Genomic DNA, 18,534 nt, shown 5'->3' with positions numbered 1-18,534 from the left:
AGTGCTCATGGCAGAGACACAAAAGCATAGCTGACACACAAATGAATACCTAGAAACAATATCTGCAACCTTTTAAGACAAAGCAATGATATGTTAATATATAAAAAGCTACTAAAATAGAGAATAAAAAGATCAGCAATCCTACAGAGCAACGGGAAAAGCTGTGCAAATGGCTAACTACATAAAAGATGCTCAAACTCTAACAAGAAAAATTAAATTGAGAAATTGTTTATCAATTAGCATAGGGTAAAATCATTTCTATCAGACAGCAAAATCTAACAGCTTGAAAACCTACCATAAGCCGATACTGTGGTGAGGTTATGCCAGTAGGGGAGTAAAATGATACAACCCTAAGGAGGGGCATCTTTATGTACTTAGAGATATCTCCAGATGGAGGGATATAATAGGGTTGAGATATCAAGAATAAAATTAAAACTTTTTTGTCTTTAAAAAATTAGTTTTATTGAGGTATAACATGTATACAATAAAATTTGCCTATTTTAAATTAATGAGTTCATTGAGTTTTGAAAAATGTATAGTCTTGTAAACACTACCATAATCAAGAAATAGAGTATCTTCATCCTCCACCCTAAAAAACTCCCTTATGCTCTTTTGCAACCAACACCCTCCTTCCACCTCTAGTCCCAAGAAATAAATGGTCTGCTTGCTCGCTCTCTCTCGTTTTACCTCTTTTAGTATTTCATATAAGTTTAATCCTATAGTATGTTGTCTTTTGATCTGTCTTCATTCAGCATATTGCTTTTGAAATTCATCCAATTTGTTGTGTGCAGTGGTAGTTCATTCCATTTTATTGCTGAGTAGTGTTCAATGGTAGAATATTTCACAATTTGTTTACCATTGCATCATTTGATGGGCATTTGAGCTGTTTACAAATTTTTACTATTATGAATAAAGCTGCTATGAAAAATTATGTACACACCTTTGAGTGGACTTAGGCAAATATTTTTCCTCTTGGTAAATAGACTTGCTGGGGATTACGGTGTTATTTTTAACTTTAAAAGAATCTGATAAATCGTTTTCCAAAGTAGTTATACCATTTTTGCCTTCCCACCAACAATGTGTGAGAATTTCAAGTGATCTCCACATTCAGTTTTAAATTTTAAATTTTAGCCCTGCTAGCATGTGTAACATGGTATTGCGTTTTCATTTAAACTTACATTTCCCTAATAACTAATGACACTGAGTCTTTTTTTCAAGGCATGACCTTTTTCATACGTCTTCTCTGGTAAAGATTGTGTCCAAATCTTTTACACAGTTTTATTCAGGTGCTTTGTCCTCTTAATATTGAGTTGTAAGAATTCTTCATATATTGTGCATACAAGTCCTTTATCAGATGTATGTTGTACATTATTATTTTGTAATAACTTTTAATGGAGTAAGTTCTATAAAAATACTGAATCACTATACTGTACACTTGAAGCTAATAAAATATTGTAAATCAACTATACTTTAAAAAAAATGACCTTCTTTGAATATATCTGGCTTAGTTTTTACTTAGGTTAGGAATTATATCAGTCAGAATTCAACCTTGGAAGCAGAGGCACTATGTATTATGGGATAAGGGATTTACCATAGAAATTAGACTTTGAACAACTGTGGAATGACCTGGGGAAGTGCAGATATAAAATGGGGAGTTACAGAACCAGAGGCAGCAGCACTAACCTGTTAGTCTCAGAAACCAAGCCCACATAGGCAATGAAGGAGGAGTCATTAAGGGAGAGCTGGTAGAAAAACTATGTGAAGCTGTTCTGTGGGTCTAAGCAAAGCACGTGGTCAACGTCAGCAGCTACCGCTAATTCTTGAATCCAGAAATTGTTTTCCTCCAGGCAGTGGTACACCTCTCATTTACTTAGCATTATCTTTTCAAAGAGCAGAAGTTTAAATACTGATTTAGCCCCAGTTATCAATTTTTTATGGTTTTTTTCTTTTTGTCTTTCCTGACATTTTTGCCTAACTCTAGGCCACAAGTCTTTGTTTTATTCTAAGACTTTTATAGTTTTAGTTTTTACATCTATATTCATTTCCAGATGATTTTTGTGTAAGGTATAGACAAGGATTGAGGCAATTTATTTACTTTTGCATATGGTTATCCAATTGTGTTAACAAAGAACTATTAACATAGGCTATTCTTTCTTGTTGAATTACTCTGGCAGCTTTGTTGAAAATCAGTTACCATAATTGTGAATTTCTTTTGGACCCTCCATTCTGTTGCATTCATCTACTTATCTACTCTTAGGCAAACACCACACTGTATTGATTACTATAGCTTTACATTACATGCTGAAGACAGATTGTGTGAACCTAAAAAATTTGTTCTTCTAACAAACTATTTTGGCAATTTTAAGTCTTTTGCAATTTCACAGAAATTTTATAATGAATTTGTTTATTCTACAAAAGCTTGCTGGGCTATTGATTAATATGGTGTTAAATGTATACAACAATTAGGAGATAACTGACATCTTCATATGATTGTATCTACATCCATGAGCACGGCCTGCCCATCCAGCCTCCCTCTCTTATCTCTTTATCCTGGGACCCAGGCAGATGGAATAAGAGCAATAGTGCAATCATTCATTGAATCATAAGACTTCTGCTCATATGTAGCACATGAAACTTCTACTCATATTACATTGAATAAAGCAAGTCATATTTCCAAAGCTTTGGTAAATAAAGTGGGAATTATACTCCTCCCACAGCAATGAAGGGTTCCTGAAGAGATGGACTAGGTAAAATAAGATAGCCAATTGTTCAATAAATAAATAACTCAAAATGACAGTTATATGGAATTCTGATTTTACTAATCTCAATAACATTTACATTACTGATACCTTAGTCAAAGTGATCTTCTTATACCTATTTCATTTAATAATCCCCTGCCTCTCTTCTCGAAACCATCCATGTAAATCCTTACAAAACATTGACTTCAAATCATCATAATCTGCCTAGAGTCTTACAGTGTATCTTTGTCATCCTTTACATCAAGTTCTATTTTATAGTGGCATTCTTGTTCTTCCAACCTGTTGACTGAATATCTTGTTCCTGTAAATAAGTTCCACTATTTTATTCCCTACATGTTTTTTTTCCCTTGCCAAACAAAATTTTAGTTTTCATTATAGGTCAAGTTCATGACATTTCTTCTGCAAGAACACTTTCTTTATTTACTATGCACATTGTAAATTTTCCTTTATCGAAAATCTAGTTCACTATCTTTAAGAACTGGTTGAACAATTGATTTTTTTGGCTGTATTTTTTTCACCAATTTTTTTTATTTATATCTATTCAATATCTGCCAAGGAACTATAAATTACCTGAAGCAGAAGGGAATGTTTCTGGATTTTATTCTTTACTGCCTTTAGAGCAGGGTTAGATAATCAAGTGCTTATTAAAATTCATTGACTTGCTATCTCCTGCTACCTCAAATGATGGCTTTCCCAACTTCCATTTCCTGAATCTCTCAGGTCCAGGTAAAAACAATCATTGTAAATTCCCATAAGACTCTGGATATATCTTACTGTTGTGAAGCAAATAATACCATTTTTGTTGTTTAATAGATCCCATTGCAAGATGACTTCTTGGTCAATTCCCAAATCCCTACAACACCCATTTTACCTACAACTGCTAAACAACTAATGATTCAACTAGGTCATTTACTTATATTTAAAATTGCCTCCTATATGCTCTCTGTTAGAGCCTACTCAACACTGAATAATCTAAAGCCTGGATTCTGTTATAGATCTGGTAAGTTAAAGACAGCTCCGCTGTCTGCCTTCCATACATCCATCTCCTAACCCCTATTCCGCGGGGCTGAGATCAATAAAATAGTTTGCATATGTTGGCATATATGAAGGGAGAAGTCAAACAGGAGTAGGACTAATGAGATTGATCTTTGAGTTCTTTCCCATAGAAATAATGTGATATCCTTTAGGAGACAAAACAAAATTTCAAGTCATAAAATTATAAGTATTTGTACATGGAACAGACTGCTGTTTAAAAAAAAAAAAAGAAATCAAGAAAAAAGAAGTAAAATGTCTTTTCTTGGGCTGTATGACTACTGTGGTAATACTATATACTGTGTATATATACTGTGTATACTGTGTGATAATCAGTCTTCTGCCACTGGATAAATACCAGCAAAACTAATTTTCTCTGTGTTTCTGATGCGTTTCAATCAGACAACTTTTATTTGTGCATATGTTAAAAATTCTTTGGAAATTTACAAGAGTTCTGCAACTGTTCATTAAAAACCCTCTATAATGTTGCCTAAAAGCCCATGTCACTTATATGTTACATATTTTTTATATGTTCTTTCAGTAAGGATATCCTTATGGATAAACTCTAAATGACTAACCGTGTGTGTGTGTGTTTAACACATTGTGAGTCCAAAGTAAGTGCTTACTAAATGTGAGCTATTATCTTTAGGATTGCACAGATTAATGGACAAATATGTGGATAAGTAAATATTTAAGATGATATAATCTCATTTGGATTGCCCATTAGCACCAGAAGGGAAAGTGTTATTTTCACCATCTATGACTTAAGTCGTATTTCACTATGATCTCTAATATCCTATAATTATCTTTCAAAACAATACACCAAAAATGAGGATGGAAAGAATAGTAAAGATAGGTTTTCATAGATGAAACAAAGTCTATGGAAGTGGATTCTTGGACATGGAGCTTTTGCTTCACTTGACTCATAGTTTCTCTTGATGTTTTTCTTTAATACAGACTTCCGCCTATCAATCAGGACAATGGACGTGGCCAACAAGTCTGCTGTTTCTGAATTTGCCTTGCTGGGACTCTCTAACTCCTGGAAACTACAGATGTTTTTCTTCATGGTGTTTTCACTGTTTTATGTGGCAACAGTGGTGGGTAACAGCCTCATAGTCATCACAGTTATAGCTGACTCTCACCTGCACTCTCCTATGTATTTCCTGCTTACCAATCTCTCCATCATTGATATGTCTCTTGCTTCCTTTGCCACCCCTAAGATGATTACAGACTACCTCACTGGACACAAAACCATCTCCTTTGATGGCTGCATCACCCAGATATTTTTTCTACACCTTTTCACTGGTACTGAGATTATTTTACTTATGGCTATGTCTTTTGATCGGTATACTGCAATTTGCAAGCCTCTCCGCTATGCTTCAATCGTAAGTCCCCAGGTATGTGTTGCTCTTGTGGTGGCTTCCTGGGTTGTGGGGGTCATGCACTCAATGAGCCAGGTCATATTTGCTCTCACATTACCATTCTGTGGTCCCAATGAGGTAGACAGCTTTTTCTGTGACCTTCCTGTGGTGTTCCAGCTGGCATGTGTGGATACTTACGTCCTGGGCCTCTTTATGATTTCAACAAGTGGCGTAATTGCCTTGTCCTGCTTTATTCTTTTGTTCAATTCTTATGTTATTGTCCTGGTTACTATCAAGAATCATTCTTCAAAAGGATCATCTAAGGTTCTTTCTACCTGCACAGCTCATTTCATTGTGGTCTTCATGTTCTTTGGGCCCTGCATCTTCATCTATATGTGGCCACTAAGCAGTTTTCTGGTAGACAAGATCCTGTCTGTGTTTTATACCATCTTTACTCCCATTCTGAACCCAGTAATCTATACTTTGAGGAATCAGGAAGTGAAGACAGCTATGAGGAAACTGAAGAATAAGCTTTTAAATTCCAACAAGACAACTTCTTCATATTATTTTTAGTTTTAACTTCTAGTTTTAGTTAACTTCTAGTTTTATTCCTAGTCATTAAGTGCCACAATTTTTGTGTGCATGGCATATGTTAGGTTCTTATTTCTATAGTCCTCACCAAATTGCAACTGCCAAAACTTGTGACAGCACAAGTTAAGTTCATGTTAAAACTATTCTCATACAAATATTTTAAATATACTTTCAATGTTAGAAAAGCAAGCTGACAGAAGCAATTTCTTGCAGAAGCAAAGAATATCCATAAAAATGCCAAAACTGATTGTTTCAGTTAGGAAATTCAATATTAATACTTTATTCATTGGAAAAGAGGAACAGAAAATGAGAAGAGAAAGTGTAGATTAAAGGAGAACTAGGAGATAATGACATTTACAGACAACTAACAACTGAATTACTCAATGAATTGTCCCTAAACTACAACAAATTGTCCCTAAAGTAAGATTTCTATAAGCCTTAGAAATTCTATACTGCTATAGGAGGAGCCCCTCATAGATAGGTGATGATTTTCTATGCGCATCCCTGAGTCATTACTACTTAACATTTAAACAAACTTGTGAGTTCTTCTATTAAAGAAACTCTGGATATATTTCATTACAAATATTGATGAGGTCCAAAGAAAAATGCTATAAGTAGAGAAGTCACCACCATTGACATTTAGCTAATAAGCAAAGAAATGTAGTCATGATAACTCCTCATAATGCCAACTGAATAAAGAGGCTACAGAATTCTGCAAATAGAAAATAGTATGAAATGAATTTCAAAGCAGTACACTTGCTTCATACAGACAACTAATGTCAGTTTAATGCTTGGAAAGTTAAAATCAGAATTAAATTAAGAGGGAGAGTTTATGACAATAATGAATTAATGGAGAGTTTATGCCTTCCTTTTAAAGTATTACATTGCTTTAAATGGTCATTAAATTACTTTTTCCTTTTAATATTTGGAAGCAAAAATAAGAAATCTGTGCTTAGTAATACACTATCAAAGTAATAGTTCTGTATATGAAGGATTTTTGTTTCTGGGTTTTTTTTTTGTTTTTTTTTACTGTTTTAGATGAGAATGCTAGGTTCAAAGTTAGCTTCAAGGGTCAGAAGGTATCATTACCACCTGCTGGAAGGTACTGGAATTGCAAGCATTGAAGGTCAAGAAATCTCTTGGATGCCTTGCTTTGCAAATCATCTACTTTAATTGATGGCAAACGTGAAAGAATTAACCATTTTTTCATTCACTAAATGATATCTATGAAATATGGTGTCCAATATATTTTCCAGCTTGCATCCACAAGAGGAAAGATCTGTTGCAACCATAGTGTTTGATAGATATCAAGTTGTTATTCTTTTCTGGCATTATTGAGTAAACAGAGAAAACCAAGAATTCTATATGCACTAATTACATTGATTGATAAGAGAGAAGTCAAGAAAGTAAAATTCCTAACTTTTCATTTTAAGCCAAATGATATGAGGAATTTTTTTTCCTCATCAGTGTGTATTTTTTATTTTCTTCATTAATGTATTAAACAAACAAGGGAACAACTTTGCAGTTTAAAAGTTGTACATTGTGTTTAAAGTCTAGGCATTTTTGAACTTGTTGAATAAAATGTCTGCAGTATTAACACAGGAAAAAAGTGTTTATATCTGCAAAATAATAGCATAATTCTATTTGAAATAGGGATACAAATGGAAGAATTTTGGTTGTATGTGTGAACTTTCAGTTTCAGTTACATCTGCAAATATGTTCAGGATGAAGGAACACACAGAGAAATTTTCTAGTTGTTGTTTTAGAAATGCTCCAAATAATTCTTTCAAATAATAGGAAATATGTTTTTAAATGAATTGCTTTTTGCAAGATAAAACTGTGGAGTCTTTTTAAAGGGATATCATCAATCTTTAGTGCTTATGTGGAGAATTCTAAAACTTAAAAGACATTTGCCAAAAACCTCAACAGTATAACTGATCAGCAGACAATTCTGGAAGGCAAGTCAGCAATGAAACTGAGAAGTTGAATCGAGAGTAAGGCCATGTAGCTGAGAATGAAAAGGACCATAGATAGCTTCTGGAGAATTTCCATATATAAAGGGAACTAAACACTTTCTCTGGTGCTCGGAATGAGCAGTCAACATACAAGATACCTCTTCATATTACATAAGCACTTAAATCTTTTGTTTTGCTTTTAGCGGGGAAGTAATTAGGTTTGTTTGTTTGTTTGTTTGTTTAATGGAGGTGCTGGGGATTGAACCCAGGCCCTCGTGCATGCTGTGCATTCACTCTACCACTGACCTATATCCTCCCCCCCTAAATCTTAATCAGGAGTTACAGGTGGATTATTTTCTCACCATGTCTCCTCAACACGATGCTGATAGTTTTACCAAGTCTAAGTACAGTGACATGGCCACAGGCTCCTTAAGCAGTTACTAAAGATGGTGCCATTTGCCACTAGGGCATCTAAAGGCAGAAATAATGTTTTGCAAAGCATGCTAGATGAAAAGAAATCAGCTAGTAAAAACATACCAAGTTGAGGATAGCTTTAAATGGTCTGAATTTCCAATAACACAATTGAAGGAGCAATAAGATATGGAGAATTTATAAGAAGACTATGTTGACAAGCAACCTCATATTCCTTTAGGTGCTTGGGAAATCTGGCAATGCCAAACCTCTGAGCTTTTAAAAATTGTAAAAAGCTGCTTTGTAAAATTGAGCAGTATAATTGAATGCAGGTGAAAAAACTATAAAAATCAGGTCTAGCTGAAATGATAAAATGTAAATTGTAATACATGAAGGAATTGTCATGTGTAATGACAATAAAAACTGTAAATGATGTATACATCCAAAATCATTTGAGGAAAATTTCAGAATACTATATAGTGCAGTGATGATGGATTTACATTGAAGGTGAAGTTTTAGACCCCCTCCTTTGCATGGTTTTTTCCCAACGCCCTGGAATGGATCCCAGCAACCATTTATCCTTAATTTTGGCTCTTTTTTTTCCTTAAATAAGTCCCTTTAGATTTGCATAAACTTTAGGCTCTGCAGACCCTGGATCCCCCCTGAATGTAGAGATAAAAGACTTAGACTCATGCATCTTTTTATCCATGTTAAATGCCTATTCTACTGTTCGTTGTTGGTGTAAACTTGGGCAAGATACCTAATGTCACTTAGCCTCAGTTTCTACATCTGTAAAAGGACATAATAATGGTACCTGCACCACAGAGTTGTTTGAGGAATTAAGTCATTCATATAAAGCATGTGTCCAATAAATGTTATTATAATATCATTCTGAACAACTCTGGATATTTTTAAGGAACCTGGTACTCCTAAGCTAAAAATTGACATGTTTAATTTGAAAGGTAAATTTTTATTTTATGAATTTTAAATATTTGTGTCTACATATGTGTGCATAAAATTAATGTGTATCAGGATTAACTTGGAAAATTGAAAGTAACTTCCACTAGAAAACTACATTGGTTCTTATATTAATTCACGCTTCTAGAAGCTTGTTTTTCTCACTGCTCATAATTTTTATGAATCAAGAGAAATTCCAAATTTTTGTTTAATTATTATTTAATTGCTTCTTTATAATGAGTAATTATTAAATTATTGATTTTAGATTGGATTTTCACCACGATTTTGAACAGAATAAGAATGATGATTTTTGATCCTCTATATTATTAAAGTGAAGACATAGATAAATAAATAGATTAGTGAATAGTAAGTTAGATAGATAAGTAAAATTTTGTGTATGAACCGTTTTATGTGAATAATTTTTCTACATTGACAAGAGCCTGAGATAATGTGATCACTGGACTCTGCTGCCAAATGGAAGAAGTTCTTGGAAGATGCCAGCATTTGAATATATTCAGACTCTTTATACACATGCTTTCATACTTAAACAATGATCAATGAAACCTTGCTTCTCAAATGAACTTTTAGACAAAACAGTTAAAGCAAAATTGATGAGAAAGCTGAAATAACCGTCTTCTCTCCCTGCGTCTTCACTATTATTATTTTGCATGGTGACCTCTGGATGCATGTATCCAGATTGAAAGCCAGGAGAAAAAAAAACAGCCATGGAAACCTAATTCATATAAACTTCTTGCATGCACTCTCAGTCCAATAAAATCCACTGAGCAATTTGAGTCTTTCAATTTATATGCTTCTGTTACAATGGTTAATTTTATAAAGATTAGGCTATATTTTGTTGTTGTGAATTATTTTTAATGCTATTAGTTATACCATGAGGTAAATACACGCAACGTATGCAGTAGTTAGAAGGACCAACATCCCAATAAGATTGGAACTGTGACGTGGATCATGGGTTGATATACTCTGTCTGTATGGTTGGTGGTATATTTCAATTGACATTTTATCTTTTTCTTTCTGATTTTTTCATTAAATACATATATATATTTTTTTCATTAAATACATATATATATATACACACACACACATACATACATACATTGATGCATCCCAACATCTAGCATGTACTAAAATATTGTGTTTGTATTTTTATATTTTAGTCCCATAATTTACACTGCCAAGATAGGGAGAAGGTGTATACCAATTTATATTTAACTATCTCTTTACAATTTACTGTTATTAAAGAAATGTTTAGCCCTAGAGGTTCCAGGTTTTTTTCCCTTCCTTAGTAGCCTTTTTATGACTACTAATTGCCAGCCTACTATTAATTTGCCTACCTTTGTTTTTTGCCTTGTAATTCTGCTAATTCTCTGAAGCCATCAATAAAAGCTTAATTTTCCGCTTTTCCACTCACCAAAGCAAATTTAAAGGAGAAAGTGTATCTTAGACTGAAAATACTAGTGCTAGAAAGTGCACTTAAACTAGGAATTTGTTTCTACATAATTCTGCATCTATTGCTACTTTTTCATCTTGTCAGCATAATTATATCAGATGGCCTTCAGTGAAGAAAAGAGAAAACACTGAAGATATTAGGCAGATTTAACACAGTGTGTTTGATGCTTATGAAATCATTGGAAGAGCTAGAGAAGTAAGACTTGGGGGCCACTACTGGAGTTGCTGGGTTCCAGAAGAGACCCCAGTAGTGAGATTTTAAGGTCAAAAAGCCTCGATGCTACTACCATTGCCTCACTCTCTTCAACACCCGTGCAGCTAGTGCAGAGTCACTAGGATGCAGGTCCGGCTGCCGCAGTCACTTCTCCCTGCATCTCATCACCTTGCTCACCAGGAGCGATTACACCCGTACTGCCCTCTGCCTCACCTCTGCCTTCTAAAGCTCCTGTTGGTGCACCTAATTGGTGGAAACTAATTTGCATAGAAAACTTTGGCTATAAAAAGCAGTTTACAGATTTCAAGTTTTTTATGCAACAGAAACATCCTAGAGGAGGGTGGATTGGAGGCTGAGTCAATCAGTAATATCTACTATAATGATATTCTTTTTTTTTGTATCACTGTAGCCTTGTATTATAGAGTAAAACCAAGTAAAGAAAAATACACAAAATGTATAGCTTAATGAAATAGAAGGCAAACACTATTATAAACAACCACATCTCAGGTCACAAAATAGAACCTTGCCAGACACCCCTGAAGCTCTCACATTTGTCCATTTCAAACACAACTCTCTCTCCTCCCCAAATTAACCACTACCCCAACTTTTCCAGTAATACATTTTCTGCATTTCTTTACATTTATATGCATACATGTATACCCAAGTATACATCCTAAGACATTCAAATTTCATCTGGTCCACTGTGTTTCCTTTTCTGTTAACCTACAAGTCTCCTTCCTACTATCCCTTCCATTTCTGAACAATTTATCCTTTGAAGAACTATTTACCCTGCAGCATCTCCCTCAGTCTGGAATGTGCGGGTTGCATGCATACAGTACAGTTCAACATGTACCTCTGTCCTCTACATTTTCTGCAAATCACAAATAAAGAGACTGACTGGATCATATGCGGTTGGATACCATCTGCAAGACAAGTATAGATGGGGTTGTGCTCTTTTATTCGGAGAACCCTGAAATATTGCTGTCTGTTTTTGGAATGACAGCAGCTAGTGTTCAGTGCCACAGCCTGTAGTCAATGTCTTTAGTCATTTTTGTTGTCTGAGGCTTCCTCTCTACTCTAGTCCTCAGGAAGGCCTCTTGAGGATGCTATTCTCTGAATTCTTGCATGTTGACAACAATTTTTCTGGTTCCTTAAACTTGGAAATCAGTTTTGCTGTAGATTCCTTGGCTATCTCTTTATTTCCTGCAGTATCTTAAATTTAAATATAACTCTTTTTGTAAGCAGTCTAGAGCTTGCAAAACCTGAACTTTTCTTTATTCACTCTAGAACATTATAAATTAGAAGTTTGGGACTGATCTTTTGAATTTTTGAAGGGAGGCATTAAGACCCCATCCTGGTGTTTATCTCAGTGGTCTGTCTAAGCCAATTAGATAGGATTCCATTGCATCTGAGAGATGTTTAAGACATTTAAATTTCTCAATTTTCTTTAAGAATCTTAAATCTACCTATATAGGAAGGTTCTTCAAGAATAACATATAATTGGGTTATCATCAATATACCTATTTAAGTTATCCAAGTTTTAAAAGGGAGGCCATACAACTTTTACAGCTGTACTGCTTCCTTGTCAAATAGAGTTTCTACCTGGATCCCAGAGTCCTTTTGGATCTGCTGTCCCCATCTCTCATTTCTCACTGGCTTTCACACATGGAGAAAAAGAAGTCTGAACTGAAGCAACTAAAATAATCATGGTGCAAAGAGATTACATGGCTTTTCCTTACTGTACAGTAAAAGAAAGAAAATATGTGATTATACTGTAAACTATAAGGCAGGTAGAGGCTAGCCTTTCTGTGCGCCTGTTCTACTTAAATCTCATTAGTAAAGCACACACCCCCAAAAAGAAAGGGGGTGAAAACCCATTTACACAGACTCAGGGCTCTCCCTGAACCAGATCACTGCTCCTTTATCTGTGGACGAGGGGATGGTGATTTCTCACCAGTGAGGTAAGGCATTCTGCTCACATTACAAGTTTTGATTCTTGAACTGACAGCTCATTTCCTAGTTTATTTGGAATAAAAATGTTTCACAATGAAATAAACTTTCATTGATTCAGATTAATGCTCTAACTCGATCGCATTCTCAGTCCTAAAAAGTGCCTGCTTTAATAGGAAAACGTTACCTTCTTCCTTTGAATATGAGCACTCGTCAACACCTCCGATTCATACAGCAATGCCTCCATCTTTTCTGTAAATCACCTGCCAGTAAGAACAAAACAGTGGTAACATAAACATTAATAAAAGTGTCTACTTTTTGTATTTTTTGAAGCTTCCCCCCACCGCCTTTTTTTCTTTTCCCTTACCAAACCCCCTCTCCCCCCTCAAAAACAGAATCCTGAACCTTTGGAAATAAGAAAAATAAAAGCTTTATAAGTAAGTCATAAGTTAAAAAAAATCATAATGGCAAGGATAAAAACATTTAGAACTGAAGAATTAAAATAGACTACATATCAAAACTTCTGAATAACATTTTTAGTCCCAAATACCAAGTTAAAATATAGAAAAATTAGTAAGCTTGGGATCCAATATGAGAAATCGGGGGAAAAATATCTAAAGAAGAGTAAAAGAGTGAAAGAATGAAAAATTATAAAGATAAGAGCAGAAAATAATGAAATTTTCTCTGACTTTCTCAATGAATCAGCTTAAGCTCAATACTAAAACCAGTGAGGATACTAGAAGAAGGGGAGTTTTCAGACAATTTTGCTTTTGAATACAGCACATGTATCAGTCAGCATATGATGAGCGTAGATGAACCATAAAGAGTGACACGGATTAAGGGATTAACTGCAAAGATTAGACTTCACACAATAATGAGAATTAGTGGAGAGAACCATGGAAGGTAGGTTGTTGCTTCCCAAGCTGGTGTGAATCTGAGGTTGCTGAGCAAGACTGATGGCTGAGAAGAAAAGCTGAATGTGGAATCTAAAGTGTGTCTCCTGTTGACAGCATAAAAGCGGGTCTTCTGTTCATCTACTCTGATAATCACTTTGTTTGGAGTATTCAGTTAATTTGAACTTAGTGTAAACAATTGATGTGGTAGAATTCACATTTATAAGTTTGTGATTTGATTTCTGTCTGTTCCGGGTGGGTCTTATCATGCCACTCCCTTTAATACACACAATGCTTTTCCTCCAATGGCTTTTTACCATTTTTAGGAGAAATTCAGAAATTACATAATATTTCTTATCTAGATAAATCCCATATACTCTAGATTTAAGCCACATTACATTTCTTATAGTTCTTCAATTTTATACCGTCACTTTGACCTTTTAGATTTTTAAAATAACTTTATTGTTGTGTAATTAACATATAACAAAATACATGTATTTAAAGTGGTTAATATTCAAAATAAATTAACAGCTCATACTACTCAACATCAAAAAAACAAAGAACCCAATTTAAAAATTTTGCAGAAGACCTGAATAGACAGTTCTCCATGCAGATGGCCAAAAGGCACATGAAAAGATGCTCAACATTGCTAATCATCAGGGAAATGCAAATCAAAAGCACAATGAGATATCTTCTCACACCTGTCGGCATGGCTATTATAAAAGAGTACACAAATAACAAATATTGGCAAATATTGGAGAAAAGGGAACTCTCATACTCTGCTGGTGGGAATGTAAACTGGTGTAGCCACTGTGGAAAACAGTAAGGAGGTTTCTCAAAAAACCACAAATAGAACTACCATATGACCAAGCAATTAAACTCCTGGGTATATACCCAAAAAACCCAAAACACTAATTTGAAAAGATACATGCACTCCAATGTTCATAGCAGCATTATTTACAATTGCCAAGATATAGAAGCAATCTAAATGTCCATCAACAGATGAATGGATAGAGAAGATATGCATGTATCTACAATGGAATACTACTCAGCCACAGAAAACAATAAAATTTTGCCATTTGCAACATGGATGGACTTTGAGGGTATTATGCTAAATGAAATAAGTCAGACAGAGAAAGACAAATGCTATATGATATCACTTATATGTGGAATCTATGCAAACTAGTGAATATAACAAAAAAGAAGCAGACTCACAGACACAGAGAACAAACTAGTGGTCATCAGAGTGGAAAGGGGAGGGAAAGGGGAAATATAAGGGTAGGAGATTAATAGGTACAAACTATTATGTATGAAATAAGATATAAGGATATATTGTACAATACAGGGAATGTAGTCAATATTTTATAATAACTATAAATGGAGTATAACCTTTAAACATTATGAATCACTGTATTGTACACCTGTAACATATAATATTGTACATCAACAATACTTCAATAAAAATAAATTGTATGAAATTAATTTTATAAAATTTAGGTGTATATTAGTACTGGCTAAACTAAAACTTCTGTTTCCTTTATGATCTAAAATACTGCAAGTAATTTATAAGATTTAGTTCTAGGACTTAAAAAAATCCCGTTAGTATTCTTTTTTCCCCACACATTTTGCATCAAAGAGATCCAAAAACTAATTTAGCATGTAAAAATAATTTTATAAAAATTCAAGGGAATAGTTTTCAAATTCACCTTTCTTTTCTTTTTTCCTCCTTATATACACAACTTAAAGGACTTTACACACCACATTTCCTGCGGCTTTATAAAGTCACTGGATGTTGGTCAGGTACCATTTTGTCATTTTATCTCTAAAACTGTGTTGATATCAAAATATGACAGTTAACCACTTTTAAATCCATAAAATATTTATATAATACAGATGAAGCTTTATAGACATTTGGCAGTAAGACCATATAAAAATAAAACAAGACCCCCATCATACATGATCTGAATCAGGTATTTACTGGGCCCTCATATGGTATCTGAACACTGGTTTAAAGGGCAGCAAACTCAAAGGCAGTTACTTTGGAGATCATTGAACATGCTGATCCAGAAGCACATTACAATGTCACTGCAGTATTATATACTAGCCCAACTTCCTCCAAGGTGGCTTCACTCTAGAGGGTCAGGTCCAGCTGATGCAAGGACAGATGGACCACACACATCTGCTCTGTGGAGGTATCATACTCATGCTATGCATTCAGTGATTTTTAACTTAATAGGTCCCTGTACTATACTTTCACTTCCTTCTTGGTGTTAGTAGTATGATCAAAGATTTTTGGACAGCAATGACTGCTAGAGATACCTCATATACAGTTTTTGCCCATAATGTGGAAACTGCTTTAAGTCTATAACTCCTTGGTAAATAAAATTGATTAGAGTTGTCTTGTGCTCTTCTTTTAAAACACACATTATCCTTGGTTCTTCTTAGGTTTTAACCCAATTATTCTGTTTATTTTCATAAGAATATAAGGGTTTCCTTTGGAAACACCCAAATCAGGGTCATCCACACTCATGCATGCTTCAAGTAAAGTAGAAGGAAGCTGACAAGCATTTATAAACTGGGCCTTTCTGTTCAAAAAGGACTCCATCAGGACATTATGAAATCATTCTGTTCATCTAACACAGTTTTAGAAAATTATTAAGGTCTGCAATGAATCCTTTATAGGAACTTGAATCAGACATAGTGAATGTGTGTTCAATGCAGTCACTGGTTTGGGAAAAACCCTATATCCTGGACTAGGAAGCTGGTCATGATGTTTTGGAACCTCATCTTTCAGAGTCTGAAGCATAGCTCACATTGTGAATAAGAAGACTAAATAGAAGACCCACAGAAAGCTAAACAGAAGAGCAAGACAAAAAAACTCTTTCTTCCCTCTTGCTACCAGTCCAGGAAGTACTGTTTCCTGTTGGGCTGGGTGATGGCTCAGAATGTGCTCTTTTGTTGCCACTGATACACACATCACTAACGTTCTTTTATTGCTTTCTTCTTTGTGGACAATAGAGGTGAAAGCGGAGAGTCTCATCTCCCAAGGAGAATATTTACTGAGGCATCACCCGGATGGAAGCAGATAATTCTGAGAAAGCAGCATCTCAGAGACTCCAACCCCCCAGCTCTTGGCAGTACATCCCAAGTGCTCACTGCTTGTCATGTTGTAGATAAAGAGCTTCTGCTTATCCAGGTTCTGGTTGAAGCTTTTCTCCTTCATCATACTGGTATGTGTGTAGACAATGAGAGGCTACTTACAGATAAGTACTTTGTCTTACACATTTTTAAAGTTCTTATTCTGTGGTTTTGCATGTAGTAGATACTCTATTTTCACACATTTCTGAATTATGTTTAAATGGGAAGTGAAGAAAAATTAAGAGCTATTTTGTCTTGCCTAAATGGTTTATCATTTTGCAATACTGTAATTTTGCTACACTTTTCATTACAGTAAGTAGAATATGTCTTGAAATAATATATATTTCTCAGAAGACGTTAATGGAACTGAATTGGACCTGCAGAGAGTAAAAGTTGCTTTATGAGAGTCCAATTACAACTCTAGGAAACGCTCAGATATTTTATTTGTGGATACATTTTCATAGGAAGTGAATTATATACCAGTTATAACAGACCATTAAAACAACTAATCTATAGATAGGGTGGAAACATGATTTTAAGAAGCGTGAATCCCTAGATAAAAATGATATTTGTTAGTCTATAGTATGAAAGGGCTTGTTAGCAATGGCCCCACTGGGACAAAATTACTCATCAATACAAAATTTTCACCTCTACCTCCTTTTAAATAGTATATAAAGTACAAGGAGTACCGCAAGTTGTCTAAGAAGACCCTATTTCTCATATCATCATGATACCTCAGGGTATGCATGTGGAACTTATGAAATAAAAAGACTGGACAAATTCCAATTCTCCTAGTGAATCTTATACAACAGCTGAGTAATGACTCATGTAAGTTTTAATACTTCTGCCACTTCATATAGCTCTCTGTAGACAAACTATTTTAATATAATTTTCTATTGCTTTTAATTCTGGGAGTGAGATTGAATTTGTTTCTTCTTGTTTGAACTGTTAAATTCTGAGATAAGTCCATTTTTCTATATGCACTAAACTTTAGGCTCTCTTCTGCTGACTCAGCCACTGTTATTTCTAAGTTTATTCCTACAGTCATGGCGTGTGATGTGGTGTCACATGAATGGTCAAATGTTCACTTAAATTCAATTGCTTCATTATACACATAAGCACATATTTTTTTGTTTAAATTGTTGCATTGATGTTCACGGAAATAACTATGACAACATACCATTTTAGAACACTTAGCATACAGGTTCTACAATGAAAAATTCTAGCTCTGTCACTTGCTTGCCATATGGCCAATCCAACTATTCAATTATTTAACTTGAGATTTAGTAACATAAGGATGGAACCATACTTGAAGGGCTATTATGAGCATTCTAGATTATACTATTTTATATGCATAGAGTTATTCAAGATTGTGTGTGTATATAGTCTAGTGTCATATAGATACTTTATACTTCTGTTTATATCCATATGTCTACATTTCTATGTATAGTCTTGTAGAATTCTTAGCACATAATGAGAAATGGAGGCTCATTATCTCATCTAAATATTATAACATATATATAAAAATTTGATTATATCCTGTATATAATTCAATTATATCCTGTATTTAATAGCTTCCAGATTTTCACAAACATTGTGTTCTGGATGTGACTGAATCAAGTACTATACACACATACACACATATATATGTGTATCTCCATACATATACACATACACGCACTTAACATCATTTCTAAGGAACTGAATGAAAATAAAAAAAATTTTCCAAGTGGACAAATTAGAGAAATAAAAAGTTACTATATTCAGTTATTTCAATGGCATTTGGTTATTCTAATTAAAATC

At 34.3% G+C, this 18,534-nt stretch overlaps 2 protein-coding genes and 1 pseudogene across 4 annotated transcripts in view; 1 reads left to right on the top strand and 2 right to left on the bottom strand.

Moving 5' to 3' along the window:
* LOC102505575 (olfactory receptor 11G2) overlaps positions 1–18,534 on the bottom strand; it is a 442,453-nt gene that overhangs the window by 93,561 nt on the left and 330,358 nt on the right. For 2 of the 3 annotated variants that reach the window (XM_032481595.1, XM_032481596.1), the window contains exon 4: positions 12,888–12,963. The gene's annotated coding sequence lies outside the window, so the exon portion shown is untranslated. Of the gene's footprint in view, positions 1–12,887; positions 12,998–18,534 lie in introns of those variants that run through there. The other variant, XM_032481598.1, reaches the window with a different exon arrangement.
* LOC102504544 (olfactory receptor 4K2) lies at positions 4,772–5,725 on the top strand. The gene has a single exon (XM_006191240.2). It carries the CDS (start codon positions 4,772–4,774, stop codon positions 5,723–5,725), a length of 954 nt encoding a protein of 317 aa, XP_006191302.1.
* On the bottom strand, positions 15,903–16,817 carry LOC102504288 (annotated as a pseudogene).

The sequence above is a fragment of the Camelus ferus genome, chromosome 6 (genome assembly GCF_009834535.1).
Source record: "Camelus ferus isolate YT-003-E chromosome 6, BCGSAC_Cfer_1.0, whole genome shotgun sequence".
Lineage (NCBI taxonomy): Eukaryota > Metazoa > Chordata > Mammalia > Artiodactyla > Camelidae > Camelus > Camelus ferus.
Note: the sequence above shows the minus strand (reverse complement) of the source record. Positions and strands in the feature narration are given on the sequence as shown.

Excerpts from the sequence above, each read along its gene's own strand:
- LOC102504544 (XM_006191240.2), top strand. The coding sequence starts at position 4,772 with ATGGACGTGGCCAACAAGTCTGCTGTTTCTGAATTTGCCTTGCTGGGA.